This window comes from Pseudorasbora parva, chromosome 22 (genome assembly GCF_024679245.1).
Source record: "Pseudorasbora parva isolate DD20220531a chromosome 22, ASM2467924v1, whole genome shotgun sequence".
Classification (NCBI taxonomy): Eukaryota; Metazoa; Chordata; class Actinopteri; order Cypriniformes; family Gobionidae; genus Pseudorasbora; species Pseudorasbora parva.
In genome coordinates this window covers 17390809-17403261 of record NC_090193.1, presented here as the reverse complement: position 1 = coordinate 17403261, position 12453 = coordinate 17390809, and the positions used below count along the sequence as shown (strand labels likewise).

Sequence of the window (12453 nt, the reverse complement as noted above, 5' to 3'; positions counted from 1 at the left end):
AATCTGCCCCAAGTCCTGCTCCTTCACCTTCCCCAAGACTTGCTCTGAGACCTTTCAGAATACTTGCTCTGAGACCAGCTCCGACACCTGCTCCAAACACTGCTCCTTCACCTTCCCCAAGACCTGCCCTGAGACCTTTCCGTATACTTGCTCTGAGACCAGCTCCGACACCTGCTCCAAACCCTGCTCCTTCACCTTCCCCAAGACCTGCCCTGAGACCTTTCTGAATACTTGCTCTGAGACCAGCTCCGACACCTGCTCCAAACCCTGCTCCTTCACCTTCCCCAAGACCTGCCCTGAGACCTTTCTGAATACTTGCTCTGAGACCAGCTCCGACACCTGCTCCAAACCCTGCTCCTTCACCTTCCCCAAGACCTGCCCTGAGAACTTTCCGAAGACTTGCTCTGAGACAAGCTCCGACACCTGCTCCAAACCCTGCTCCTTCACCTTCCCCAAGACCTGCCCTGAGACCTTTCTGAAGACTTCCTCTGAGAACAGCTTTGACATCTGCCCCAAGTCCTGCTCCTTCACTTTCCCCAAACCGTGCCCTGAGACCTGTCTAAAGACTTGCTCTGAGACCTGCTCCGACATCTGCCCTGAGACCTGCTCCATGACCTGCTATGACAGCAACCACAAGTCCTCCTCCAGCACCTTCTCCAAGTCCTATTCCATGTCTTCAAAGTCCATAATTAGTCCTCGTCATTGTGGTACAGTCACACCCAAAGCCTACAGTGTGTATGGATGTGGTTTTGGAGGAAGGACACGGATATCTTCCTGCTCTTTTCGTCTGAATACTTGCTCCCCATGTCCAGAATATAGAATGGATGGAGCATACAAATGTCATAGTGGACTGTACAACAGAGGACATGGTGAAAGATTTGGTGCAAGAATCATGGCTGGAGGGTGCTATGGAAGGGATTATGACTACATCCAGAAGACTGAGAAGGCCACCATGCAAAACCTGAATGACCGTCTGGCGTCCTACCTAGATAAAGTGCACTTTCTAGAGGCTGCCAATGCTACTCTGGAGAGGCAGATCCGTGAGTACTATGAGAAGAAGGGGCCAATCTGCCAGAGGGACTTCAGTTGCTACTTGAAAACCATTGCTTGCCTTCAGGGAAAGGTACCATTTAAGGGTGGAAATCTTCAAAATATATTACAAAAATGGTGTCTGATGTTATAAGTTATAAATGAGCCACACTGATAGTTTCCTATGTCCATGCTCTTTATTAAAGATTAAAGATGCTACCATCAACAACAGCAAAATCCTCCTGCGCATTGACAACTCTAAATTGGCTGTTGAAGACTTCAGAATAAAGTAAGGAATTTTTGCATCTAGTTCTTTTGAAGAACATTCAAAACATTCTGGAAAACTGACAGATATTTATAAAGAGCCTCTGGGCTCCCCCCAAAAAAGATCTGTTAATAGTTAGCTCTAATTTGTGTTCCTTTTACATGTAAGCAAGTAAACAGTAAGGGATATTACTTTAAAGACAAATAAAAACAGAATAGAATGGAAAATGAGTCCTTCCAAATGAAGCAAAATCTCAAGCTAGCACATATGTAAATACCAATTTATGAAAGCAAATGTACTTACATTCATTCATATACAAATGTCCATTTGAACAGATGTAATGCAGCTGTTAGGGGTTAACAGCTTATGACCCAGGACCAGTAGTGAAGAAATGAAGACAGAGTCAGGATTGCAATTAATTAAAAGAAAAATTTACTTAAGAATAGTTTGCAGTTTTAAAAGCAGAAGCCAGCTTCAAGTCTCACAAGGAGTTCGTAGGCCGCGCTCCCTCTCTCACCATCTCGTTGCCTCGCCCTCTCGTACATACAATTGTCCCAACAGTTATACCGTTTTCAAGGTCTTATCCACGTCATTACTGCAATGTGGATGCTTCAGATTGGCTCAGAGACAATGCACAGTCATGATAATTTCCACTCGAGTCAGTTAATCTGATGCACGTTTACACTGACGTGTCACTTGTTGATGCTTTCACCCAGAATTAGGCCCGTAGTGACCTTCCAGATCTGGAGCAGGCGCCAGCTTGCCCAGAACAACAAGTCCACCCATCTTTTAGGGTGCCCATTGTACACCATTCTGATCTGTAACACAGAATATTGCGCACATACACAGATACACAGTCTCTCCAAGGTTGGAGCTGATTAAGCTCCAGTTCTAACTAATTCTTACCAAAACATACTGATAACATGTGCTTTATTTCAGTGAGAGGGACACACAATAGTACAGGCAATATTCATCTTGAGTCTTTAGTGTTGCAGTAAAAGGAAATATAAAATAAATAAAACATAATTAAATGAAAGACAAATCCATATTTCATATGGAAGCCGGGCTAAGTGAGCAAACGCTGTTACTGCACTCCTGACATGTTAGGGGTGTGTGATACCTCAAATCCAAACATATGACCTTGTTGCCAGTGTTTAGTGACACATCACACATCTCTAGGCCAGACCCTCAGTCACTCCTCAGGGACCAAATACACACTTTAGAAAACAAGAAACTAAAACAAAATCATAACTGGATAGAATCATTATAATAATATAGGTAATATAGGAAGATAAATATTAATTAAGGTTTTGATTATGAAGTTAATAAGGATATAAATATATACAGGTATATTGAAGCGGCAGTGGATTTCAAAATCCCCCCTTCACAGCAATAAATACAATACATCCACAGTCATAGTGGAAACTTTGCTTTTTGTTTGTACATAGATCACTTTCATTTTTTTCATTTTAATTTCATGATAACTTCCTTCCCCTCTGACCTTTCCACCAATCAGGTATGAGAATGAGTCATTGATAAGGCAGTGTGTGAAGGCTGACATCGATAACCTGCATCGTATACTTGATAAGACATGTCTGGCGAAGGCCGACTTGGAGAGGCAGATCTGTGCTCTGCAGGAGGAGCTGATATATTTGAAGAAAATTCACCAAGAGGTTTGTAGCAGTTTGCCTGATGTGTAACAGAATAATTGAAAAACAAATGTAATTTTTGTTTTTAATGTTTTTAAATGAAGATAAATGGAAGCAATAACTTAAATTCACAACTAATGCTTGAGCCATATGTGGTTATAGGATGTGGCTGCGATAATGTGTCAGTTGACAAGTGCAAAAGTTTGTGTGGAAGTAGATGCTGCTCCTCAGCAAAACCTGGAAAAAGCTTTGGATGACATGCGTTGTCATTATGAGACCATCATAGACAAACACTGCAGAGAACAGGATTGCTGGTTCAAAGAGAAGGTGAGACTTCTAATTCCTCTATTTGAACACAAATCAGCCATCATATGTATAGTGGAAGACTTTTGATTTCAAATAGCATTACAGTGAAACGTAACTCATGAGTTAAATAGCTCACATGATATGTGTGTTTGTGACTCTCTTTAAGATGGCAGGTCTGTGTAAAGATGCTGGCACCAACACAGTGTGCCAGGAAACCTCTAGATCACAGATCTCAGATTCACGACGCACTTTGCAGAGCCTGGAGATCGAGCTACAGTCTCAATTAAGCATGGTGAGACACAGGAAATACAGAATGTGATGGACAGAAAGAAAGAAAATAGAAAAGGGCTGTGAGAGGCAGTGGAAAGAAAGTTTTGGCCACTCATCTGAGGGACAAAAAAGGCTCAACTAAGGTTAAATGCTAAGTGATTATAACACACTTTTGTGTGTGTGTGTCCTACATTGTGGGGACCAAATGTCCCCATAAGGATAGTAAAACCTGAGATCACCTACATTGTGGGGACCAGCCAGCGGTCCACAATGTAAATGGATTCAAAAACATACTAAATTTTGTTTTTGTGAAAATGAATGTTTCCTGTGACGAGTAGGTTCAGGGGTAGGGGCAGTAGGGGATAGAATGTACAGTTTGTATGGCATAAAAACCATTAAGTCTATGGAAAGTCCCCAGAAAGATAGTGCACCAGACAAAGCAGTGTGTGTGTGTGTGTGTGTGTGTGTGTGTGTGTGTGTGTGTGTGTGTGTGTGTGTGTGTGTGTGTGTGTGTGTGTGTGTGTGTGTGTGTGTGTGTGTGTGTGTGTGTGCGTCTTTGACGTCAAGCTTAAAGCGTCATGACAGGGCATTAAGGTCGACTAGTCGGTGCAACCCTACAGTGAAGTATCCATTCTTTACAATTCTAATGTATGCTAAATGTTTTAAGCCTTGTTATTTAGATATGAGCAATTTAAGGCAAACCTGCCTTTGCTTTGTTCTATTCAATGACTGTATAGTTAACTACTTGGACTAATGTAAATCTGTTTTTTTTTTTCTGCCCCTTCTCATCCCCCACACAGAAAGGAGCACTGGAGTGCTCACTGTTGGACACAGAGGCTAGGTACAGCGATATTCTAGCAGGTTTCCAGAAACATATCAACACACACGAGGCAGAGCTTTGTCAGGTGCGCTCTGGCATTGAACAGCAGGGCAGAGACTATGATCTCCTGCTGGACATCAAGAGCCGCCTGGAGCAGGAGATCGCCACTTACAGGTGCCTCCTGGAGAATCAGGGCATTCAGTAAGTTCATCTTTTTATTTTAAAATAAATGTGACAGATAATTTGGTTTATATTTCATAATCTTTTCCTGGGTTGACATGTAGCTTTCAATCTTTCTTTTCTAGATTGGAAAAATAAGGTAATTGCATTCTCTCTCTCTCTCTCTCTCTCTCTCTCTCTCTCTCTCTCTCTCTCTCTCTCTCTCTCTCTCTCTCTCTCTCTCTCTCCATCTCTCTCTCTCTCTCTATGTATATATATATAAAATATATATACACACTCACCTAAAGGATTATTAGAAACACCTGTTCAATGTCTCAATAATGTAATTATCTAATCAACCAATCACGTGGCAGTTGCTTCAATACATTTAGGGGTGTGGTCCTGGTCAAGACAATCTCCTGAACTCTGGGAGAGAAAGGTGATTTATAGGTCATTTCTAGGGTTTACAAAAAATAGTGTAAAAAGGGAAAAACATCCAGTATGCGGCAGTCCTGTGGGCAAATATGCCTTGTTGATGCTAGGGGTCAGAGGAGAATGGGCCGACTGATTCAAGCTGATAGAAAAGCAACTTTGACTGAAATAACCACTCAATACAACCGCGGTATAAAGCAAAGCATTTGTGAAGCCACAACACGCACAACCTTGAGGCGGATGGGCTACAACAGCAGAAGACCCACCAGGTACCACTCGTCTAAAAAAAGAGGAAAAGAGGAAAAAGAGGCTACAATTTCACCAAAATTGGACAGTTGAAGACTGGAAAAACGTTGCCTGGTCTGATGAGTCTCGATTTCTGTTGAGACATTCAGATGGTAGAGTCAGAATTTGGCATAAACAGAATATGAACATAGATCCATCATGCCTTGTTGCCACTGTGCAGGCTGGTGGTGGTGTAATGGGGATGTTTTCTTGGCAGACTTTAGGCCCCTTGGTGCCAATTCGGCATTTTATTAAATACCACGGCCTACCTGAGCGTTGTTTCTGACCATGTCCATCCCTTTATGACCACCATGTACCCATCCTCTTATGGCTACTTCCAGCAGGATAATGCACCATGTCACAAAGCTTGAATCATTTCAAATTGGTTTCTTGAACATGACAATGAGTTCACTGTACTAAAATGGGCCTCACAGTCATCAGATCTCAACCCAATAGAGCATCTTTGGGATGTGGTGGAACGGGAGCTTCGTGCCCTGGATGTGCATCCCACAAATCTCCATCAACTGTAAAATGCGATCCTATCAATATGGGCCAACATTTCTAAAGAATGCTTTCAGCACCCTGTTGAATCAATGCCACATAGAATTAACGCAGTTCTGAAGGCGAAAGGGGGTCAGGTCAGTATATGGTGTTTTTAATAATCCTTTAGGTGAGTGTTTATGTGTGTGTGTGTGTGTGTGTGTGTGTGTGTGTGTGTGTGTGTGTGTGTGTGTGTGTGTGTGTGTGTGTGTGTGTGTGTGTGTGTGTGTGTGTGTGTGTGTGTGTGTGTAAAGTACACAATACATTTATGCTATTCTACCCTGCAGGTGGCCAGTGTAACAATGAATGCAGTGGGGGGTCGTGGATAACATGCAGTTTTAAGTACCACCACTCTGTAATGCCTTTCTTACCATTCACTCTAAGACGATTATGGGGCTGCTGACTGGAACATTTATGGTGTGCATTCCTTATTAAAGTTCAGTCTCAAAATTATTGGTTTCTTTATTTTTTGTTTACATCACAACATAAAAGGAAACCCACACTGTCTTTGTTACACATTTTTATATTTAGAGATCATGTGTAAACAAACAGTTTCATGTGTTGAATGCTGGCAAATTATATTTGAATACTGAAACAGAAGCTCACGCATGGTAAGTGGAAATAACTGAAATTTTACTATGCATCTATAAGTATCTTTACATCTGTGGTTCTCTAAATGTTTTCAGGCTGTACACCACTGTCTTAACTTTGACAATTGCTAGACACTCTACTCACCGTGTTCAGTGTTGGTTATAGTTACTTTGGAAAGTAGTTAGTGAGGTTACAACGTTACCATCAATTAAAAGTAACCAGTTATGATACAGCGTTACCTATTCATAAAAGTAACGCGTTAGAGTACTCATGCGTTACCAAAAATTAAAAGCCATTTGCAGCGGCTCACCTATGACAGACACAGCCCCCGGCCCCTTTAAATGCACCTAGAAGTCGTGGCTCCCCACAAAGAATAGCGTCAGTCATCCGACTAAATTAACACTGCAGGATAACAATAACAGGAAAGACAGTCAGCAATAGGCTGATGTAAGGCTTGGATGCAGCTTCTAGGCCTTGAAAACCCATTCAACGCACTGTTCTTGAGCTAATCTGAAGGTCACACAAAGTTCGGAGGTCTGTAGTTATTGACTCTGCAGAGAGGAAAACAATACTAGACAAAGATGCATGGCAAACATGAGGGCTTACATCTTACACTTATCTTTGTCTAGGATTGTTTCCTCACTACTAAATAATCCACAGTCAACTGTTAGTGTATTTTTGCACATACATGTACGTGCGGCAAACTCATTTAGACTCCACTGCAAGCTGAACAAGCAAAAGACAGGAGGGTGTTTTACAAAACTTTTCAAAATCTGTCTCCTCTTTATCCAATCAGAATTTCTTTTATTTCTTGACCTTTTTATGATCATCTTTTACAGACTAATTGACCGTCACAAATTCCAAGTTAAGTTGTTTTTTTTTTAAAGTTAAGCTTTTAGTTGTTCTGTGCTGTAAGCTAATTCACAAGCTTACAACCTTGATTAAAACTTATGTAAATTGCTTACACACAATAAATAGGCCTATAATTTAGTAAGTCAATATTTTACACATATTTTTATACATCAAACCAGCTAAAATATTTATAGAAAATGATTATTTTATTATAGTAATCTGATGTAGGCTTAAGATATATAGGCTCTGCAATTTAAACTTATGTCTACAGAAATTGCAGGCTTCGTGTGGTTCAACATTTTATATTTGATCTTGTGCATTGTGCTAAATTAACTTAAAGCATGTATTTAATGGAAATGTAGGCCACCACTTACGTTTAACAATAATAGATACCAAAAAGATTGGAAAATGCTTTGGTTCACACTGACTAATCATACCAGATTCTACTTTCATACACTAGAGGGCGCTGGGCGCACATTTGATTCAATAGCAGCGCTGATCCCCGCAGCTCTCGCCGGGTGCGGTGGCGTGCGCCTGTAATCCAAGCTGCTGGGAGGCTGAGGCTGGCGGATCGCTTGAGCTCAGGGGTTCTGGGCTGCAGTGGACTATGTCGATCGGGTGTCCGCGCTAAGTTCGGTATCGATATGGTGCTCCTGGGGGAGCCCGGGACCACCAGGTCGTCTAAGGAGGGGTGAACCGGCCCAGGTCGGCGACGGAGCAGGTCAAATCCCCCGTGCCGATCAGTAGTGGGATCGCGCCTGTGAATAGACACTGCAGTGCAGCCTGAGCGATACAGCGAGACTCGGTCTTTTGTGTTTGTTCGGTGGAATATAAGATATATTTGTATATTCTGCAATATATTACATGAATATATAATATATTTTATAATATCATCAATATATTAATCCATATATTAAAATATATTTCAAGTTATATGTGTATATATATATATATATATATATATATATATATATATATATATATATATATATATATGAATTTAATTTGATAGTGCAATGGTTTCCAGTTTATTTGTTAAATCCACATTAGCTAAATCCATTAGTTAAATCCACTTTCAAATATCTATTTGTGCTATATCGCCTCCTTCTGGAAGATCTGTGAAATGTCTGTTAGTATTCATTGACTGCATTCCATGGCCGGATGGAGGCGCTGTTTCAAACTTTATTAAAACCCTTCCCCAAAATGAGGTCAATCTGACTTTTCTGAAGAACAGTGCTGCTCAAGAATTATAAAAACAGTTTTGTAAAATCAGATGGATAATAAATAAAGCCTTACAAAATGCAGGGTCAATATCTGCACCTCGAATCACTGAGTATATGTGCCTGCCAACATGGGGGTAATATTCAGATTTCATTGACATTATTAGCTGTTTTAAAGCAAAGGAATGAAAATCTAAGTATTACAACTAAATACAGTTGGATTTGAAGTTAGTAAAAAAATAAAAAACACTGAAAAAACAAAGAATTGTTTTCACGGGGCACAATGTATAGCCTACTACAAATATGTGTTATGTTATAACACATTTATTTTTTAAAATATTCACAAAATATTCATATTCCTATTGGTTAATTTAAAGTAGCCTAGTTCAGATCTATTTAAGTTATATCATCCTAAAGATAACCTAACACATCTTCACATTTTTATCTACAGTATAGCCTAATAGGATTTTCTTGAAATTCATTTTTTTTTTTTTATTGCTTTAAGATTTTATATGTCTATACTTGTAGAGTTGTGGACCTTGATTGATGTGGTCATTTGGAAGTGGAAAACAGCTGTGTTGATGTTTTTTGTAATAAATAAAAAGACTGAAGTAAACATTGGCACACAGATAGGGCCATGGTGCGCCCTCTACAGATTTAAATTAATATTGCACAAAAGTTCAGAGCTTTTTCCTGTCCAGATGTGTTTATTTCTGTTCTTCAGTTCTGTGACAAGAAGTCCGATTCATTTTCGCGAATCGGTTCTTTTGAACAGTTCGTTTAAAAAGTAATGTTCAAAACGGATTAAGCTACATTTGCGTCATGACTTGGCATATTGCATGCTTCATTGTGTCTCTCTCTACCTCTCAAAAAACATGTAGGCACACATTATTATTATTATTGTTATTATTATTATTGATATTATATTATTGTAGTGGCATTTTTTGTAGTCAAGCTCTTCAGCTCATAAAGTCATTTAGAACTTCTAAGTATAATTTACATTTACGTTAAATTGTTAAAAATTGCCTATTGGCTAAAAGCTTTTAAAAAATTAGGCATTTTTTTTCATAACGAATGTCAAATGTGTGTGGGGTTTTTTTTCGTTTTTTTTTTTTTATACTTGTAACTTCTGCTCTTCGATTTTTTAAATATCCTACTTTTTGCAGAATCGGTCAAATCCACAATTTTCGGTGCGATCACAGTTTGGAGAATTTTCACATTCTAAATGTTACTTCAATTTCGCATCAGGGCAAAAGATTTCCCCACACAGATTTTACATTGGGTTCAAGCAATGACTATAGATTTTTAAAAAGACGGTCACTCCTGTTACTAATGAATGGGAGAAACCATAGATGTTTCTCAAACGGAAGGCTGCATCCTACGAAGGCTACATATCTCAGCTACCACGTCATTAAAGGCCATCTCAAGTTGAAGGATCCTTGGAAGGCAGACTTTGTTTCACTTTCTTCATTTGGCCGGTTTTAAAGGATGCATCAGATGTATCCTTTGTGGCCTTAAATCACCCACAATCCTTTGCACACATAAATTCACAAAAATAAACTCAATGAAAAACAAGTCGGTACTGAACTTGTCTGAGCTTATTATGAAATATAAGACAAAAAATAATATTTTCAGTCATGAAAGCATATGTTTTGCTGTAAATGCAGCCTGACGTGATCATACTCAACTCTAGTCAGAATATGAGTCTGAAACTGCTCCATTGGGCTGTGATTATGAGGCGTGTTTCAACCGAACCAGGAAAGACATCAATTGGATAGACCTACAACCAATCAGAGCAATGAAGCAACGTCAACAGAGTTCAACTGCACTGTGTTGCTAAGTCCACGTTTTTTTTCTGCGGGTTGTTTTCTATGTCCGTGGGTTGAAGCGACTATTATGTGATATATAGATCCATAAATGCGAATTTTAGCAGGCAACCTTGCCAAAATAACACACATTTTACCCCCCAAACACCTTTTTTTTCCGGAGAACCCCCCGAGAAGCTTTTGTTTAGGGCTAGTATACTGTAAAAAATTATAGGTTCAATAAGTATTGACAACCTTTTTTTTTACATTGTTTTAACTCATCAAAATAAGTTAAGAAATATTAAACTTTTTTTTTATTAATTATACAAGATGTAACTCATTTTTTTAAAGTCAGTTTAACATAATTTAAGTTGAAATAACTTAAACATCCAAGTCGATTGTACTGCAAAAGTTCAAAATTTGCCTTTTTCTTTTTACAGTGTACTTGGCAGGTTTTGTAAAAACTTGGCAACCCTGTCTGCACGCACGCTGGAATAAACGATCTTTGCTGGTGTTGTAAAAAAATAAAATAATTTAATGATACACAGAGAACTTACCCAACATGATCATCATTTTTGAGAGAAATTGTGATGGTGAATGCATAGACAAACAAGCTTTTCGTTTAATATTTGAACAAATATAATCCAAGCTCCTTTGATGACGTGCATGATTACGTTACTGTTGATCATCTGTCCATCATCGTCTAAAGCCTGCCCTGATTATTTCTTTGGTTTAAGATTTTAGATACGGTAATTCATTAGATAATTATTTCATTAGATATTACTCCTCTATGGAGCGAGGCAGGACCGAACTGCCCGACCTAAACATTTTGTGGGCGGGGCTAAGTACGGCTGGCATCCAGGCTACTGTAAATGTATTACTAACACTAAACTGACAATAATTGGGAGACCGCAGACGGCTGTCATTCACTGAAAGCCAGCCATTTATAGAAAGCAGGAAATATAAGATTTGTAATACAAAGTATTTTTCCAAAATTAAGTTTTAAGTATTTTCTTGCTGTGACCGAGGGGGAACATGTGTGACTTGTTATGCACATTTACTAGACCATCTCATTCTAGTGTTAAATTGCTGAGGAGGACACTAGCCTACAAGCCTCAAAAGGACTGGACTAGGAAGGGCACCGTCTCTGTAGGATGCAGTCTTCTGTTTGAGAACCAGCCTTAGGCCGTGTGTCTACCACAGCGTTTTTAGCCAGCTGAAAACGCTAGGCACTCTGCTGAAAACGCCTCGCTGTGAGCACTTGAGAGCGTTTTGGCAGGCAGCGTTTTTTTTTCTTCAGTTGAGACTCTTTGCTTGTTATGATACGGAAAATCCGCGGAAGTGTTAAGTTTCATAGGTTGTTTGTTTCTGTATTGGTTCTATTTTAAATTGCAGATACAATGTAAAGTATTTGCTCTGGCTCTTGTTTTAAATCATTTTGTTCCGGTATTATTGCTTGTTGTCATCTGTTCACGACACGCAGAATGTGGCAGTTGGTCGGTGTTGTATTTGTCCCGCCCCTCCTCCACTGTGATTGGATGGCTGAGTGATGAGCGCTGCGTTTTACTCAAAGTTAAACATTCTTCCACTTTCGGCGACCAATAAAAAACAGCGAACGCTCTGCGCCTCGTTGTGCTCCAGGCGTTCCAAAAACGCGGCGCTTCATTGAAAACAATTGAAAAACGCCAGCCAGCTGCGTGAAAAAAACGCTTTGGTGGACATGGGCTTAGACATATAAAATACATTATATGTATGTTGTCTATGGGCGAAACTAGAACATGCAAGATAGTGCAATACGTCCCTGCCTTCTAAGTAAAAGAGCCAGTCACTAATTGGTAAAGCGCCATTGGGTCACCGCAGCTGCTGTTAGAAGCTCCGGTTCCCAACAAAAGTGGGCGTTTCTAAATTTGTGGGTGTCTTCAAACTGATGGGTGTTTATAAACCATGCAATGAAAATTATCCCCTTCACCCGACCCGACCCGACCCGACCCAACCCACACTGTGACATGGCAAATCAGGTAACAGTTGAAAATGTCCCTCTCTTTATGGCCTCGCCCACTGATCTAGTAACTCCTATTATTATCCTGCAGAGACCTATACTTGGGAGAAACCTGAAATTCGTAAACGACTCATTTCTATTAGTGAACGAATCATTTAGACCGGTTTGGTGAGCCAGTTCAACCAATTCACTGAAAAGCTCCGACTCCAAGGAACGATTCGGACATCTCTA

At 39.8% G+C, this 12453-nt stretch overlaps 1 protein-coding gene across 1 annotated transcript; it reads left to right on the top strand.

The window, feature by feature from the left end:
* The first annotated feature begins 877 nt into the window (after positions 1-877).
* On the top strand, positions 878-4544 carry LOC137058859 (keratin, type I cytoskeletal 19). The gene is made up of 6 exons (XM_067432360.1): positions 878-1123; positions 1236-1318; positions 2811-2967; positions 3106-3270; positions 3416-3541; positions 4320-4544. The coding sequence occupies exons 1-6, from the start codon at positions 893-895 to the stop codon at positions 4542-4544; spliced, it is 987 nt and encodes a 328-aa protein (XP_067288461.1). The 5' UTR covers positions 878-892.
* Positions 4545-12453: the final 7909 nt, after the last annotated feature.